We start from the raw sequence: 19,051 nt of genomic DNA on the forward strand, positions 1-19,051 counted from the left end.
ATGCCTGTGGTCTGAACGTTCTGAATTCTTTGATCCAAACTGTTTGAAGCATTCCAGGCGTGTTGTTTCACTAGTCCAGACAGCATCCCTGTGCTTCAAAGCAGAAAATTTTATATGAATTATACTTCTCTCCCTTATCACACCCACAACACTGGCACTTTTGCCATGCAAGCGTCCTTGAAATTATTGTTGCTTCTTAATTATTTTTTGAAAACCTAGATAATGTTCATTTTTCTTAAAGGAATAACAAGGTTGAGAAAAGAATACCAAATTCATATAGGGCCATCACTTACAGAATGTAAAACATTCTCTTTATACAACTGAGTACAAAGCTATGAATCAACATACTTTTGAAGTGCAGATGCAGGTAAAAGTTAAGATAAAGGTTATTACATTGAGTAATCTCAGCCCTCTGGCAAAGGAGAAAAATGGGTTAGAAATTCAGGTCTCTCTCACATTGGTTTTTTCCCTTTCAATACTCTTTGGATGACTAGAGTATTGATAGGGTTATGACATCATAGGTCCAAAGGAAGCAAAAACCAATTAATTGAGGGGGGATATGTTTGATTACTTTTGTTTTTGTTTATTCTTAAACACTCATGGGTTTGTTTGTTTGTTTGTTTTAATGCCAATTAAATTTTTGGAAGAAAATATCCCTTTGTTAAAAATCCAATGCCCTGAACCTTCAGTTATCAGAAAGCAGAGAGTTTGTAACCTCTGCACTGGGGACACCACTGGACACATTCTTGATCTATCTAACATAAAAACAAGCAGGATTTTTTGTTTGGCAGTTGGTGGTGAATGATTTGTTTATTTATTTAAATTGCAAAAGAAACAAAACTTTCTAGTCAAATTGGAAAGAAGCTTTTTATAATATCTATATGCCTTTTCTCTGATGATCACCTGAGCTTGCTTGTTCGTTAAAGTGATCATGTCTTTAAATATATTCAGACGCTATGAGAAACTTAGTGCCAGGAAAGCTTGTTTGATAAGAGGAATTTTCTTCCTTCCCAGATAGTCAAAGCATTCTATACCACTGGAGTTGAGATTTGAGTCCTCTAGAGACATGACTTTTCCTGCACTTTGAAAGAAAAGTTCCTTTGCAAAGTCCGTAGTGCAGGAGGGTGCAGAAAGGAGAGAATACTACTCCCACCCTCCTCCCCTCCAAAAAATGCTGGCAGATCGATGCCAGAATAATACTTGCATAGCATGTTGCAAGCCTTCCTCAAACTTCGTTGCAAGGCTCATTGGTCTCCTCGGCTCCATGCGTTTCCATAAAGGATTAAATATTCCTTTTAATGTTACCATTTTAACTTCCCAGTTTCAGCCTTTCCTTTCTACTGCCAAGTTAACAAGCACACAAACTCATTCTCAATACAGAAATGCTGGTTCCACATTAACAATAAAGCCTCCAGTAAAAATACAGTTAGCACAGTTTAAGAAAGAGTATGGCTCCGGGAAAATTTATTATTCTGAACAGCTGAAAGCTTACATCGTTGTAAATCAGATTTTTAATAATGAAACATGAGCAGCACCATAGCTTTTCCTGACTCCCTAGACATACCTACATGAAAAGGCAAAGGAGGACAACCTTGCAGAAGAATCTGTGGACTATGAAGATAAATGATAGAACCCTGTTCTTAAAGTCATTTTTATTGGTTGCATCTTACAGCTGACTACAAGGAGAGCTTTAACACCATTGGGAATATTGAAGAAATTGCATTCAATGCTGTGTCCTTTACTTGGGACGTCAATGACGAAGCCAAGGTGAGTTGCAGCACAGACTGAATGTATTGTTATTATGCTATTTATAAATATCACCTTCCACCCCATTCATCATTAACAAGCCTACGAAAGACAGAAGTGAGCAAGTTACACATCCTCAAGGCCAGCACAGTAAAAGCTTGGTCACTCACTGGCTTATGGTGTGGTGGTGGAATCTGTACAAGGCCAGGTGATGTGTGAGAGTAGGAGCCCATCAGGAGGAGACTCCTGGAGGAATGTTTCAAACATAGACAGGTCCCTGTCTACTAAAGTGAGGTTCAGTGCAAAAAAAACGATTGTAAAAATGGGATAGTGTGGATCCATATTTATTGACTTTCAATAATTTCCATATAAAATATGCTCAGTTTTACACATAATAAGAGCGTGGTTTTTTCTAACTGCCAGATCTGCCAACCCAAGCTGAGATCTGAGACTCGAGCTGGGGTCTTCCCTTTTCATGCATCATCACCAGTAAGAAAGATTCTGCAAGCCAAATTATGCCCTCCATGATCTGCATGCCATTGTTTTCAGTGGGGTTGTAGACGGACATGAATCTAGTATATCTCTTCTGCCTCATAAGTGGTGTCATCATAAGGCTTAATTAATTTTTGTTAAGCTCTTTACATTTCTGTGAAATCCATCATCCAAGACTGTCAAAGTATTTTCGTTATAATTCAGACACTTTTAGGAACATGGTACAGTACTATAGCTTAAGCCAGGGGTCGGCAACTTTTCAGAAGTGAGGTGCCGAGTCTTCATTTTATACACTCTAATTTAAAGTTTCGTGTACCAGTAATACATTTTAACATTTTTTAGAAGGTCTCTTTCTATAAGTCTATATATTACATAACTAAACTATTGTCGTATGTAAGGTAAACACGGTTTTCAAAATGTTTAAGAAGCTTAATTTAAAATTAAATTAAAATGCTGATCTTACGCCGCCGGCCCGCTCTGCCTGCTGCTGGCCCGCTCAGCCTGCTGCCGGCCTGGGGTTCCATTCATCTACGTCGGCAGTGGGCTGAGCGGGGCTTGCGGCTGGGACCCCAGCTGGCAAGGGGCCGCCAGCCAGAACTCCAGACCAGCACCGGGCTGAGTGGGACTAGCGGTCGGGACCTCAGATCAGCAGTGGGCTGAGCGGCTCAGTCCACTGCTGCTCAGCCCACTGCCGGTCTGGGGTTCCGTCCACGGGCTCCTGCCAGCTGGGGTCCCAGCTGCCAGCCCCACTCAGCCTGCTGCCAGTCTGGAGTCCTGGCCCTGCCCACATAGAGTGGGTACCTATCTTCTCCCTGGTTTTAGCCCATTCTCTTCCTCTCCCTCTGCACTGAGCTGAGGGTGGGAGTGCACTGAGCATAGGGCTGGGGGTGAAGGAGCAGGCTGGTTGGGGCAGGAGGTTTGGGTGTGGAGCGCTTACCTAGTGTGTGAGGGGTGCAGGTGGGAATGTGGGTGTGTGTGTGCAGGAGCTTCTGTTTGGTGCTCAGGGTAGGGGTGGAGATGTGTGGGGGGTGCAAGAGTCAGGGCATGGGATGTGGGGGAGCTGGGTATGTGGGGGCAGATGCTGGAGTCAGGGCTGGGGTCATGGGGGGTCCAGGGGTCAGGGCAGGGGGCTGGGTGTGTGTGAGGGGGGTGCAGGGGTAAGGGCATGGGCCTGGGGGGTGCAGGGCTCAGGGCAGAGGGCTGGGGGTATGTGGGGTGTTCAGGAGTCAGGGCAGGGGGCTGGGGGTATGTGGGGGGTTCAGAAGTCAGGGCAGGGGGCTTGGGGTGTGGGCTGGAGTCATGGGAATGATCCCTGAGCAGCTCATGGCAAGGGGCTGGAGGGGATATGCCCTAATTCCACCTCCTTCCCCAAGGTCCCGTCCCCGCCTCTCTTCCGGAGCAGCAAGCACGCTGCAGCTGTGGTTCCGGCTCCACTTCTCCCCCTCCCTCTCCAGGGCCATCAGTTGTTCGGCAGCAGGGAGGGAGAGGAGGAGAGGCAGGAACCCAGCACACTGGGGGAAAGAGGTGGCGCAGGAGAGAGCTTAGCTGCCAGTGGAGGCTGCCCTGCAGCAGCAGCTGGCAGGACCAAGCTTCTGCCCCCTGGCCCTGCAGGAGAGAGCGATGGGCGGGGGGCAGAGAAGAGCAGGCTGGGTCGGGTAGGATTTTTAATGGCACGCTGCTGCCTGCTGGGGTCCTGGCCGCCAGCCCCGCCCAGCCCACTGCTGGCCTGGGTTTGGCAGTGGGCTGAGCGGGGCTGGCAGTCGGGACCCTGGCAGGCAGCAGCGTGCCATTAAAAATCGGCTCCCTTGCCGTGTTTGGCATGCGTGCCATAGGTTGCTGACTCTTGGTTTAAAGGAAAGGATTAATGAGTGTCACAGGGGCTCTTCCCTTTAGTATACCTCTTGTGGTCTCTCATGGCTCTGCAGGTACATTGCATTCAAAGCTCACTTGGGTTTTTCAATCAATTACCAAGACTATGATTCAAAACATTGGTGGGGTCTGATTAGTTAAGTCTTTCTACAAAGTGTAACTCAGTTCATTAGGTGCCTCAGTTCACACCCCACTTTGGATCCACATGAGAGTTCTGATCAGGAGGCCTCCCCAGTCCCCTTCCTGAAGCTTTGGCTGTATTTCAGATAGTCACTATTTCTTTGGCCAGGAGTCCCCAGCTCTCTTCCCTGGAGCTGGGTTGTAAGTTAGGCCGGCTGTAGAGTCTTAGCCAGCGTCTTCTTCAGCTGGCTCCTTTTCCCTAATTAGACCTCGAGCTCGGAGGGTTCAACAGACAGCCTTCTCCTGTTGATGTCTGCCCTGCTATGAGGGAGGAGGCAGGCGGCATTATGCCAGTTCTCTTCTCCCAACTCATCCCCAATTGGTTGGATGAGAGGGGAGCTTTGCCCAGCCCACTCTGCAAGGTTCCTGGGTCCTTACAGAAACAGTAATGGATTTTTCTCCCAAACACTGCTTATTCCTGGGACTGCTTCTTTTCTACCAGTACCTCTGATTTCCTGTCTTTGCATACATCAAAACCTCCCAAAATCTTAAAGGATCATGCTATATGATGTGAGGCTCTGGACTCCTAGGCCTCACTGCCCTGTCATATACTGACACAACAGGCAATCATATGGTCATGTAAAACTGAGGAAAACAGCTTTAGAACCAGTGAAGGTGACCCAGCATGAGTGCAGGAATCTGACCATACATCTGGAGTAACTATGAATGAATGTGAGAAGGGCAAGTGATATATTTTTCCTGAGTTTGCTGTTTCAACAGAGGTGGATTTTGCTTTTGAGAATAAAAGCTACTGCTACAGCTGGTGAACATTTTTCATTTACAACTTTTCTGTGGGGGGGGAGGAGGCAGGAAGGGAAACAAAAAAATGGGCTTTTTTTCTTAAACTGATCAGAAATGAATTTTTCCTAAATTTTGTTGTTGTAGGAATATTCTAATTCTTTTTGGTTTTATTCTGTTTCAAAACTGAAAAACATTCAAAATTGTGGATTTTTGTGCAAAATGAAAAATCTGGTTCCTGCACAGGTCCCTTTGATGGGAGCATTCCAGCCTGCAGGAATAGATGTAAATTCTGACTAACATAATTTATTCATGGAAATACAGTTAATCAGAGATTGAACTGAGTGCGTATTCATGTAGAGATTATATGGCTACCCAAATCAGTGTGAGTTTATCTAAACTTTCACCTATTAATGCTTAGCTGGATTTCAACTGGCAATATCTGGGCTTTTCCAATTTTGTATTGGCATGCAGGTCATTACATTAAGCTGTGCAGATGCAATGATACGTGTGAGAAATGAAAAGCTGTAGGTAATGCTAAAAACAAGCTTGTATTCTTTAAGGTTTTATCAGCAAGCAAAATGTGCAGTGTAAAAAAGCTTTGCAGAGATCTAGAAATAATAAATATTGAACACTCTCAGTGCTCAATAGATTATGGGCCCAGCTTCATTTAAATACAAACCGCGCTGTACTAATGTAGCACAAAGGGGCTGACAAACCCAGAAGGACAGATACACCACTCACGACCTAGGTCACCACTGCATCTTACCACAGCAATGTTCTTACTTGTAGCAGACTGCACCCACAACTGAGCAGCAGCCGTAGCTCCTGTTCTCCCAGCTGTTTGTGGATTGAACTGGGAACACTGAGATTATTTTAAGAGAGAGTTTTATATTTAATCCATTGTAAAAGAAAATATACAGTCAACACATCTTTAAAACAAAGGTGCTGAAAAGCTCCCAAGTTCCTTCAGACCCAGGCCTTGTTAAATGATATATTTGTACTTGGCCTAGTTGCCATGAAAAATTCCTGTAGGACTTCCAACCCAATCTGCCCTCACCTCATGCCCAGGAAAAGCAGGTGACTCCAGCAGGATGTCCAAGAAAATTCAAGGTGGGAAGTATAAATATATACCTATCTCATAGAACTGGAAGGGACCTTGAAACATCATCAAGTCCAGTCCCCTGCCTTCACTAGCAGGACCAAATACTGTCCCTGACAGTCCCCCCCATCCTTAAATGGCCCCCTCAAGGATTGAGCTCACAACCCTGAGTTTAAGAGGCTAATGCTCAAACCACTAAGCTATCCCTCCCCAACCGTCAGAAAGGGAGAGCCAGAGCTACACAGACCCCTCATAGAGAGAGCTCTTTCTTGTTGGCATCCTTGTGTATATGGTAGTAGCATGACAACGGTAAGGACACTGGCCAGGGGAAGTTGGTATCCAAAGTAAGTGGTGGCAATTAGATACCCCCCTGCCGTGCAAAAATATTTGACACCCCATCACATACCCCTCCAAAACCATTTCTGACCCCCTTCTCCCTGCAAATAAAGATCGACTAATCAACTCAGGGCTCTTCCTACAAGGAAAGCTAGAATCTGCCTCCTTCCCCTTGTGCTCTCTCCATCGTGGAGAGAAGGGAAAAAAGAAAGGCAGCTGCCACAAGGACTCTTTGTTTAATGAAAGAGAGAGGATTAAAGACCTGGGTATCATAGTCCGTACTTACAGGATGGGAGACTCTATACTGGGAAGCAGTGGCTCTGAGAAAGATTTAGGGGTCGTGGTGAATAATCAGCTGAACATGATCTCCCAGTATGATGTGACCAAAAGGACTAACATGATCCTTTGGTGCATAAACAGGGGGATCTCGAGTAAGGGTAGAGAAGTTGTTTTACCTCCGTATTTGGCAGTGGTGTGACTGCTGCTGGAACACTGTGTCCAGACCTGGGGCTCACAATTCAAGAAGGATGTTGATAAATTGGAGAGGGTTCAGAGAAGAGCTACAAGAATGATTAAAGGATAGAAAAGATGCCTTGTAGAAGCTTCATCTACTTAGATTAACAAAGAGGTTGAGGGGTGACTTGATTACTGTCTGTGAGTACCTACGTGGGGAACAAATATTTGATAGTGGGCTTTCAAGCTGGCAGACAAAGGTATAACATGAGCCAATGGCTTGAAGTTGAAGCTAGACAAATTCAGACTGGAAATGAAGCATACATTTTTAATAGTAAGAGTAATTAACAATTGGAACAATTTACCAAGGGTTGTGGCAGATTCTCCATCACTGACAACTTTTCAGTCAAGGTATGCCCTAGGAATTATTTTGGCGTGTGTTAAACAGGAGGTCAGATAAGATGATCATAACGGTGCCCTCTGCCTTTGGAATCTATGAAATTTATTATTTTATTAAAACTCAGTATCTGAAAGCCAATCTCATGATTTCTGGGTGCCTGGCTCCTGACTTTTAGCTACTTGGCATTGGCAATTCTGTAACCAGCCACAACTGATATTGCCAAACCATCCCCAACCAGCACCCCAGGGGTTTTTAGAGTGGTACGGGCTCTGCCATTCCATGTAAGGTAGGAGCAGAATGGCTGAGGGAGCTTTCTCCCACTATGCCACTTCAGTCACTCCCTCTCCATAACATTAGGAAGGCAACTCTCACTTAAATCACTGGGAATTTAAAATAATAGGAGCCAGTGAGTCTTTTTAGGACCAAACAGTGCTGCCATGCTCTATCCATGAAGTCTAGGAAACGTGTTTCCTGCAGGAGTTGCTCGTTGAAATGCGTGGTAGCCTGTGCTTATTCATTGACATGATCATCAAATATTTGACTCAAAGTGGACTTGAAATCGATGTGTTTTTACAAGAATGAGATGGTTAGTGATAAATGCGGGGGATGCAGTTAGCAAGTTATATGATAACATGATAGGTACAATTTACTGCGAGTTACCACCGTACACTAAAACGTATTGGCCAGCGCACACACACTATGAGTAGGGGCATGATTCCCTTGCTTGTGTACACATGCTCGCTCTACCTCTCAGCGAGCTAGCATGAGTATAAACATCAGTGCAGCTGCGGTACTGCTGGTAGCAGAAGCGCAGGCACAACTGAGCTGTGCCAAGTACAAACCAGCTTGAAACCAGTGGGTATGTACTCAGCCAGACTCAGACGTGCCCTATCTCTAGAGTTAGATCTTTCCTTTCTCCATAATTGCCTGCTCCACCTGGTGGGCAGCTGATTTAGGGACAGATCCTCCCTCCCATATTCCAGCTGAGTGGAACAGTTTGAGGAGAAAGATACTACTCAGCCTGAGTAACGGCGTCAAGATCTACCAGCAGCAAAGGAAGGCTGTCCAAAACTTTCAGTTCGGTCTGATGTAAAAGCAGAGGTGGCTCCAGGCCCCAGCATGCCAAGCATGTGCTTGGGGTGGCACACCACAGGGGGTGCTCTGCCAGTCGCCAGGAGGGTGGCAGGCAGCCCCGGTGGACCTCCCGCAGGCGTGCCTGCGCAGGGTCCGCTGGTCCCGGGGCTTCGGTGGAGCATCTGCAGGCACACCTGCAGGAGGTCCACCGGAGCCACGGGACCAGCGGACCCTCCGCAGGCAAGTCTGCAGGAGGTCCACCGAAGCCACGGGACCGGCGACCGGCAGAGCGCCCCCTGCGGCGTGCCACCATGCTTGGGGCAGCGAAATGGCTAGAGCCGCCCCTGTGTAAAAGGAACAAACACACACACGAAGAATTTAAACAGAGACCTCTTTTATCTCCTCGGTTATAAGAGAATTACCACTTCAATAAAGCCAGCTCATCTTGCTGTCATCCTTGATTTTCCCACTGTTCCTTAGTGTAGGTCGGAAGAGGGAGAGGAATCATTCTCCATGAACCTGATACATAGCACACTGAATTCAGTGGGCATCTGTCCACCAACTTTAGTAGGCTTTGGATCCAGATCCATGGCAGAAGAATCATTTTCTTTTGCCAATTAAGATCCTTCAGGAATCGATCCTACTGCCACTGAAGTCAACAGCAACAGTCTTACTCAGTTGAGTGAGAGCAGGAGTAGGTCCTCAGTCAGCACACACTTCCTCCTCATTCTCGATGGGGACTTTTCTTACCTATTTAGGCTAAATCCATGGGATTTATTGGCTAAATCTGGGGTCCAGGGGAGTCAGAAGAAGAGATTTCCAGTCATGTTAAGCCTCATCTCCAGCTTCCTCAGAAGAAAGACACTGTAGGTATTAAGAGAGTGTCACTAGAATGGGGAAAAAGGATTTTATCTGGCACATAACCCATCTCACTTTCATTCCCGCACTTGCTCTTTATGCACAGAATATCTATATTTAAAAGCAAGGTGATGAGCTGATTTCTCACCTAGTTTAACATGAAGGCAGCCTTTAATGTTGGTAAAGGAAGATGGAAAACACATAACTAATCATGGAGTGGCTGTGTGACTATAAAAAGCTAATATTTCTACAGTGTCTGTCTTTCTGAATTATAGATGTGCTGAAGTCACAGCTTGGTTGGACAAAGATCTAGTGGAACTTTGGTGACAACATAACTCTTTTTTTTCCTGGTAACAGTTATATTGTCAGTTTGACTCATGATAAAATTTGAACTTTCGGGGAAAGTAATTAAAAAACAGACCAGAGACCACACTAGCTTCATGGAAATATTTTTTCCTAAGCTGCACAAACTCTTAAGAAGTAGCTGAAAATAAATTGGTGCAGTGAGCATGATTAATAGAAAACAGATTTAAACAGTTAGGACTGAGCTACATCTGAGCTTTCTCCATGATAAAAAAAAACCTGCACACAGGCAATTTACTTCCAGTGATTATTTTATATGAAAGTCAAGGCACCAATTCAGTGCACTGTTCATGACGAAAAATATCACTTTAATGCAGATGCAAAGCAGCATGTAGATTGGCTTGAGGTGGTTGCACTGTGGTGACCTATGTATACTCAATATAGATAATGTGTTTTGTTTATCTTGTGAGCAGTGTAGGATTTGTCATGTCTTTACCTATTCATATCCTTGCTAAAGCTACATCAAATTCCTTTTCACTGAGGAAGAAATTCATTATTAATGGTTAATTATTGTTATTTTTTGTTTATATTACTGTAGCACCTAGGAGCTCCATTGTGCTAGGGGCTACACAAACACAGAACAAAAAGAAGTCCCTTCCTCAAAGATTAGTCTTTTTCAAACTTTTTTTTAATTTAAAGCTGGAAGGAATAGACATTTTTATTTGAGGACTGGTACCAGAACTTCTGTAGTTTAGGCTTGGAGCCAGGTTTGATAAATCATCCCTTTGTATGTGTATAAAGAGAATAATAAAACAGCTTGTGGTAGCAAGCAAGGTTGAAATTTCATTGTATACAAATGGTTCAGTAAATATGCAGCTGGGATTAAGGCAAATGGTATTTTTATGTAGTTGCTGGGGTGTGGTATGGGTTAAGGAAGCTTCAAAAGAGAAATGTAAACATTCTCCAGAGACATTGGTCTTGAACTAAATCAAAGGCCTTACCTTTGTATAGGATTTATAAGGTAATACACGGCAAGAGAAACTATAAAGCTGCACTTGTGGTATATAAAAAGGATGATGGGATTGATTTTTTTTTCAGTGAACAGACATGTAGTTTAACTCTTTGGTGTCACAGTATGGAATGTGGTGTTTCAAAAGCTGAAGACTGATCAGTCCTCTAAAGAACAGCGCTCTGGGTATAGACTCCATATATTGGCAGCGACATATAGGGAAATGCTTGCAGTTTTTAATTTTTTGTTGTGAAAAATTGCTATCAGTTCTTTTTAAGATGATGAAAACAAGAAATGCAAACAATAATAAAAGGTTTATATGTTACAGATTTAATGACTAAAGACCTTTACAATGTATAAGACAGGAGATTGAGGTAGGAGTCATGTTGGCTGGATTTAATGATAAAGGGGAAATTATTCCCTGAGCCTTGCATTCTCTCCTGGCAGAGAGCTGTTTCTTTTTTGTCTTGTACAGCACTGATTACCCTGCCATTGTTATCAAACGATAAGTAGTCCTCATAATTGCTGCACAAGACAGGGACTCCTCCCTGAAAAAAGGTAGAGATTTTGGCTATAGGTTACCCATATGAAACAATCTAGGCTGGCCTCAGTTTCTAATTTGTTTTAGGCCAGTTCTGTCAGCTTCTCATGCCTCAAACATTTCTCCAGTTTAATTTTTCCTTGTCAAAGTGCACTTGATCCCCCAGTAGCTCAGGTGAGCAGATGGATGAGATACCCTCACGTTGCTCAAATGTGTTCCTCACAGCCAGCGGAACCCTAGCTAAAGTTCTCCCTGTACCAAAGATACAACCAAGGCTCTTTCCTGGTTGCAGAACATAGTTAAGGTCCAGTCTACACTACATATTGAGTTGTATTTGCAAATGAATTGGGGGACAAGTGCCTGTAATCAGAATCCCAAATACAGTTGTAAGTGTAATATTAGACAGGACCTTAGGAAAAACAGCAGTACTGCTATTACAGCTTTTTCCAAGTCTATGTTGTCCAGCCATCTGACTCTACCATGAAGGAGGCCAGGGCAAGAAGGCTCTGGGACCAAAGAGTATCTTTGAATATGACACTCTTGTTTCTCCTGACTCCCAACTGTCAGTGTGTTAGGAAGAATGGGCCTGGGAGCCTGGTATGAGCTAATCTTTTTCACCCTTTTATGGCTAGTGACGTGTGTTCTGCTACCTCAGAAGAGGCTGTTTGCACTCTCAGCCTCAGACAAGAGTAAGGTTTACATGGGTGTTATACAGGGAAATGTGGACTCCCCTTGAAGGGGCAACTGAAATCACTGTTGGTCAGAATAGCCCACATTCCTCAGTTATTGCCTCAGGGAGTGGGGAGATGAACATTGGGTCAATATTAGGAAGGGGAAGGAGAATCTTCACTAGGTTAGGTGGGTTCTTTTCACTGCAGAGATATGCTACAATATAACTATTATGGCCAGTGCTAAATTCTTCTAGAGGGGAAAGGAGAGTAACAATGTAGGTGTCAGAGGAGGCTATAAGGGAGAAGGATGGTACTCTTGAGGATTACAGACAGGGTGATCAGACAGAAGAGGTTCAGCAGATTCTTTTTGCATGTTGTTACTTTTCCTCTCATACCAAATTCCAAACTTGTCTTCCTCTGTTCTGAGGAACAGCATATATGGGATGGTGTGTAATGCACTTTAAGAAGGGATCAGAGCTAGAAGCTGAATTCATAGTTTACAATAGGAGAAATGGAAAGACTGGAGTATGGTTCAGCTTTTATAATTTCATAGAACATACATAACAGAAAAGGCATCAGCTATAGAATAATTTGTTTGCCAAGAGCAATTCTACTGTCTGGAGCAAAATAGTCCATGTTTCAATTTCTAGTCTTGCTGCATGTGGTAGTTTGATTTCTCGTTGTGCTCTCTGCTGCCTGCCTATCTACTCATCTATTCCTAGAGCATCAGTCACCATGGCATCGAAGTGCCATCCTGTCTGGGGCCGATCACTGGAGTCAAAAACTCTGTAAAAATTTAAAATGCACTGAGAAATAATTTAAGGACCCCGCTCAGCGTTCACATAATTAATGACTGGTCAGACAAGTTTTCCAGAGGCAAACTCCAATGGAGAACCTTGTCATCTTTAGTAATGCAAAATAAGAAAATAAAATAAACTCAAAGAAGAAGGTGTATAGTCTTCCCACCCTACCATGTTGTAAATTGCTTTTCCAGATCCAAAGCCTGCTTTAAAGGGAAGCTAATAGAAAAGTGTTCTGAGACACAAAACTTTTCTGAAAATCAATGATCTGTGTTAATTCTAATCCACCTATTTATCCACATGGTTCAAATGAAACATTAAGTGCAGTATGCCAGTCCTCACCTTCATATGTGCGCCATGAATGTACAACCATTGACCCTTGGAGTGATGAAATATCACTATGCAAGATTAGGATATTGAATTTTATTGCATCTGTTATTTTCATTAAATGATATCTGTCTCTGTAGCAGGGACCTTTGTAATGTTTCAGAAAAAAGAAAGACTGTTGCAGCCGTTAGCCTATCTTCTCTGATATCTCTTACTATTTCTCCTGCCTCCAGGAATGTAGGCCAGAGAGAATACACAGTGCCTGGAACTGGATAAGATGGGGCAGTGCTTTATGTCTTCTGTGAGCACATGGTGTGCTTCAGAGCGCCTCAGCAACTTGTTGAGCAAACATGAAGTGCAAATGTGGCGTGGGTTTCCCCTCACATTTTTGATGTTGCGTTCAGTTCTTTCTGGTGCAAAAATATAGACTAAAATATAGCAGGACCAGATTCTCACCTATTAAGGCCCTTTACCATGCTCTAGCAATGTAAAGTGGTGTTTGCGTTCTCTTTAAGGCACTGCCAGAACAGTGTAACAGAGACTTAAGGTAAATGAGCGTAAGGCCCCCGTGCTTCCCCTAACCTAGGGAGCTGGACAGGCTGGGCTCTAAACTGAAGCAGAATAACACTATCAGTTTCAAAATCAGTTTCAGCTAGAGCCCTTCCCTGATGCCTTCCCCTCATTTCAGTTAAAGTTCAACTACTTGATTTGTAAATGCAGCAGTGTGATACAATCAAGTGCAGAAATGCTGCTGTGCCATTAGCTCAGTCAGGCAAACAAGCTGTGCCAACTCCATCATAAACTACTTTGCAGTAATATTAACTGCTGCAGTTAGAGTAGAGTAAAGTGCCCCTCCCCCCACAGCGACACCAGCACTGCTCTTTTCTCTGGATGCAAGCTAGCACAGAGATATGAGAGGCTGGACTATATGGAAATGTTCCCTGCTAAACAAAGTTCTTTCCTTTTGTGGGGAGGGAGAGGCCTCTGCAATTCCGTGATGTCTCTAATTCTTATACCACCCTGTGGGCTCCCACTGCATACAAGTCTCTCCTCTGCACCCTCAAAGTCCCACAGAAAGCAACAGCTTGTGTCCTTGCAGATGAGCAGGACTTTGGGGTCTCTGTGGAGACCATCAAAGCTCTTCCTCTAGGAGTCAGTACATTTTACTCCAGAAGGTTTCATTGCCATAACTTAGGCAATTTGTATTGGCAGTTTTCCTTTGTATCCTCTTAGTATAAAGGGCTTAGTTTTCATCTATGGGAAAGAGATAAATCTAATCAAGTTAAAACATAATCAGCACAAACGAATATATGATACACAGGTACTTCAATGGGAAATAACTAAATGCAACTGGATTGTTAGTATCACATTTTCATCTTTAAAATCCCATGTGGGGTATTCTGGATTGGGAAAAATCACTATTTCAGAGCAAAACTAATAATTTATTATTTGTATTGTGATATCACTTAGGAATGCCACTCATGGACCAGGACTGCACTGTGCTAGTTGCTGTCCAAAAACAGAACAAAAAAATGATCCCTCCCCAAAGATCTCACAATCTAAGCATAAGGCAAGAGATAGCAGATGGATACAGGCAGACAGACCAGGGGAATACAAGGACACAATAAGACTATATTCGTCAGCACACCAGCTGCCTAACTGTTCTCAAGTTTTTTGTAAACTTCATGGCAAAGAAGAATGCTAAGAAAGGATCTGATCTGAAGAAGGAGAATGAAGCAGCTTCACAGATATTTATGTAGAGTTTGTCCCAAGTGTTCGGGGCAGCAAGGCTTTTTTAAAAAAAATTAACAATGTGTGGGGATCGGCCATGAAAGTGAAGAGAAGTAGCTTACGTTTGATGGAGCCAGGGGAGCCAGTGGAGGGGTGCAAAGAGAGGGGTGACTTGATCAAAGCTATGGGCTAGCAAAATGATCTTTGCAGCAGCATTCTGAATGGATATGAGCAAAGCAAGATGGACTTGTCCAGAAGAAAAGGACTTTGCTGTAACTGAGAAACAAGGTGATGAGATCCTAGACAAGAGTTTTAGGTGTGTGGAGGGATAGGAAAGGCCATATATTAGAGAAGTTATGCAGAAAGAATCAGCAAGATTTCAATGTAGCCTGGGTTTGAGAGAAGATGACAGACAGGTTATGGGCCTAAGTGAAAGGGAGCACGTTGGTCATGTCCACACAACAGAGAGGGGAGAGGGCTGGCGAAAACAGTGGGGGCTCTGTTTTGGCCATGTTACGCATGAATTGATGGCTGGACGTACACAAGGAGATGTCAGAGAGATGGGCCAAGATTTTAGTTCAGACCGAAAGAGACAGATTCAGAGCAGAGAGATAGATTGGCAGCATTGAGATAGTAGTTGACTTTAATAGCAGTGTCTTTTTTGGATATATGGCTTGTGTTGGTTTGGTTTTTCAATGAGATGACCCTTGCTTTAATCTTTGCAAACATTTCCATAGGTCCCAGGTATCCTACATTTAGTAGCAATTTCAGAATAACAGTTTGCACAGCATTTTAAGGTAACTTCTCATCTCCATCTCTCTGCTTCAGATTTTCATCACGGTGAATTGCCTGAGCACGGATTTCTCCTCACAAAAAGGAGTGAAGGGGCTTCCTTTGATGATTCAGATAGACACATACAGCTACAATAATCGCAGCAATAAACCCATCCATCGGGCCTACTGCCAGATCAAGGTCTTCTGTGACAAAGTGAGTGAAGATAACATTGTGAAAGATGGAGGGAGCCCATATCCAAAGTCTCCTTTTTCTCTCTGAGGTGCTTGCTATCACCAATATTTGGAGTGGCTTCTCCCCTCTCCTCGTATGGGTTGGGGCCTGGGTTCTTTTATTTTTTCTTGGTGCATGGAGACTCCACACAAAGTGACTACTCCCTGTGCCCTATACACAGGGGTGCAGTCCCTTGAAAAACCAGTGATAACCCTACAATCTGGAGAGGAGTGTAAGTCCCAGGACACAGGGGACAATAAGGTAAATAATCCCAGCGCAGAAACACCGCTTCAAAAAGAACAGTTTAACAAAGGGAGGGGGGACTTTACTGGGAACAGGAACATAGGATCTGGGGAAGGAAGGGATTAAGGTTAACTAATAAACATTTATAAATAAGCCAGTTTTCCGCCTCCTTGTACTCACAAACTCCTCCGACCACCCCTCTCTCTCTGGCACCTTAGCAAGGTTAGCCAAGGCTGCATGTGCCGAGATGCAGACTTTTACTTCACCCTTGTTGGGCAGGGTCCTTTCCTGATTCCAGCCAGGCTCGCTGGTTTCCAGTCTGAAATTCTCCTAGGGTCTTGGCTGGCTGGCGGTAGCTGTCAGTCTGTCTGGATGTTTTTCACCATAGTGCTGCTGCTGCTGCTTGATCCAGGCAGCTTAAGTCTCAGAGCATGCAAATGCCCTTCGAGGAAAGGGAGAATTCAGCAGGAACTCCCTGAGCTGCACTCTCTCTCCCAGCTCCAAAACTCAGCAAAAACCCCCAAACCACCTTTCTTTGTCAGTCTGTCCCTTACCCAGTTCACTTGCTGGAAGCTGTTCAACCCTGGCTTGTCACTGGTCCAGTGGACTGCTTGTCCAGATTACCCCACAAAGAAGTTTCCCTAACTGGCCCTAGCAGATATTTTTAGTTTCTTTTGCCTCCACCCCTAATTCCAGGCATGGTGGAAATAAAGTCAGAGGATTCTGGTAGTCATCTTAGTTGTAGTTCTATTGGTAGTGCCCCTTAGGGTATGTCTACATGGCAATTAAAAACCCAGAGCTGCCTGTGCCAGCTGACTCCGGCTTGAAGAACTTGGCTAAGGAGTTATAGATGTTCGGTCTTGGGCTGGAGCCCTGCAAGGTGGGAAGGTCCCAGAGGTCAGGCTTCAGCCTGAGCCCGAATGTCTACTCCGCAGTTAAATATGTCCGCAGCCCAAGTAGGGTTGCCAGGCATCCAGTTTTCGGCTGGAACACCCGGTCGAAAAGGGAACCTGGGGGCTCCAGTCAGCACCCCTGACCGGGCTGTTAGAAGTCCAGTTGGCAGCGCAGAGGGCTAAGGCAGGGGAGATTGGGGAAGCTCCGCATGCTGCCTCCACCCCCAGCGCTGGCTCCACATCTCCCATTTGCCAGGAACCATGGCAATGGGAGCTGCGGCAGCGGTGTCTGCAGGCACAGGCAGCACACACTGCACAGAGCTGCCTGGCCACATCTCTGCCTATGGGTCAGATATGCCGACCGCTTCCAGGAGCAGCGTGGAGCCAGAGTAGACAGGGAGCCTGCCTTAGCCCCGCTGTGCCCCCGACCGGGAACCACCTCAGGTAAGCACTGCCCGGCCGAAGCCCGCACTTTGAAATCCCTGCCCCAGGTTAGAACCCCCTCCCGCAACCAAACTCCCTCCCAGAGCCTGCAGCCTGCATCCCCTCCTGCACTCCAAACCTCTTGCCCCCAGCATGGAGCCCTTTCCTGCACCCCAAACCCCTCATTCCCCACCCCACCCCAGAGCCTGCACCCCCCAGCCAGAGTCCTCACCCCTTTCTGCACCTCAACTTCCTGCCCTAGCCCAAAGCCCTCTCCCATACCCATAACCTCTCATTTCTGGCCCCACCTGAGCCCACACCCCCAGCTGGAGCCCTCACCCTCTCCCACACCCCAACTCCCTGCCCGAGCCTGAACCCCGCTCCTGTACCTTGAACCCCTCATTTCTGACTCCACCCCAGAGCCAGTACCCCCAGCAGGACCCCTCACCCCCTCCCGCATCCCAACCCGCATCCCATCCCAATGAAAGTGAATGAGGTTGGGGGAGAGTGAGCGACGGAGGGATGGGGGGGTGGAGTGAGTAGTGGGCAGGGCCTCAGAGAAGGGGCAAGGCCTCATGGAAGGTGGGGCGGGGGCAAGGGTGTTTGGTTTTGTGCAGTTAGAAAGTTGGCAACCCTAAACCAAGCCCTCCAGCATGAGCCACTTGCTGGTATAAACCAGAGTAAATGGTGGATTCTCTGTAACTTGAAGTCTTTAAATCATGTTTTGAGGACTTCAGTAACTCAACCAGTGGTTTTGGGTCTATCACAGGAGTGGGTGAGTGAGGTTCTGAGGCCTGGGATGTGCAGGAGCTCAGACTGGATGATGACAAAGGACCCTTCTGGCCTTAAAGTCTATGAGTCCATCCACAATGAAACAACTTCAACAGGAGAGACTGAGGGGTACCCATCTCAGAATTTCCTATAGCTCAGTGGTTAGTGCACTCTCCTGAGCAGTGGGAGACCTTTCTTCAAATCCTTTCTCCACCTCTGGCAGAGAGGGGGAATTAAACCTGATCTCTCGCATCCCAGGTGAGTGCTCTAACCACTGAGCTAAAAGTTATCAGATGGGCACCTTCTCCAGTCAGATTTTGAATGGGCCCTCATCCAGTGGGCATGCTCAGAGGCAGGGGTGCATGCATGAATTTAAATTTTACCCCTTTGGGAGAGGCATATTGTGTGCCCCCACCAAGGCCTAGGATTGGAGGAGCTGTCAGCTCTCAATGCAGCCCCCAGGGCTGGGAGGAGCTCACTTCCTCCCACCCCCTACCAGGGCCAGAAGGAGCTCACTCTCCTCCCTGGGCCTAGAAGAGCTTGCTCCTTCCCCACATTGTGGTCCTTGGGCTGGAGGAGTTCTGTGTCCCTGACAGTTACCTGCTTGCCCCCACTTCTGCACGCCCCTCTCAGGGCCAGCCCACAACGTTTTGGCACCTGAGGCGGGGAGCTCAAAGGACGCCCCCATACCCTCTTGCTTGGGCCAAAACTTTGAAAGGTCTCAATTCTGCCTTCTTCCTGTTCTACCTGAAGGTCCACAGTCTGGGCCAGCTCATGCTCTTTTGAGATGGTTGCAAGGCCTACCAGCCTCTCCTGTGTCATTGTGGAGCGTAGATGTGTTTTTATTAACTTCAGCTTGGAGAAGCTGTGTTCTTCACTGGCAACTGTTACAGGAAGTGTTACAAGTATGTGCAGAGCAACAAAAGCATTTGGAAAGAGGGTGGTCATCTTATCTGTGCACATATATTCCAGAACAGCCTTTGGAGTTGATCTTGCTGAAATGTATCTTGAAAGGGCTTTCAGTTCATCACCTAAATCACTCGCATCAATATCACACATTATCATGTGTCAACACTGTCTCTAGTG

At 45.5% G+C, this 19,051-nt stretch overlaps 1 protein-coding gene across 3 annotated transcripts in view; it reads left to right on the top strand.

Moving 5' to 3' along the window:
• GRHL2 (grainyhead like transcription factor 2) overlaps positions 1-19,051 on the top strand; it is a 148,261-nt gene that overhangs the window by 93,116 nt on the left and 36,094 nt on the right. For all 3 annotated transcript variants that reach the window (XM_032778504.2, XM_032778505.2, XM_032778506.2), the window contains exons 8-9: positions 1,673-1,767; positions 15,459-15,617. In XM_032778504.2, the coding sequence (XP_032634395.1) occupies positions 1,673-1,767; positions 15,459-15,617 (254 nt within the window). The remainder of the gene's footprint in view (positions 1-1,672; positions 1,768-15,458; positions 15,618-19,051) is intronic.

The sequence above is a fragment of the Chelonoidis abingdonii genome, chromosome 2 (genome assembly GCF_003597395.2).
Source record: "Chelonoidis abingdonii isolate Lonesome George chromosome 2, CheloAbing_2.0, whole genome shotgun sequence".
In the NCBI taxonomy this organism is placed as follows: Eukaryota; Metazoa; Chordata; order Testudines; family Testudinidae; genus Chelonoidis; species Chelonoidis abingdonii.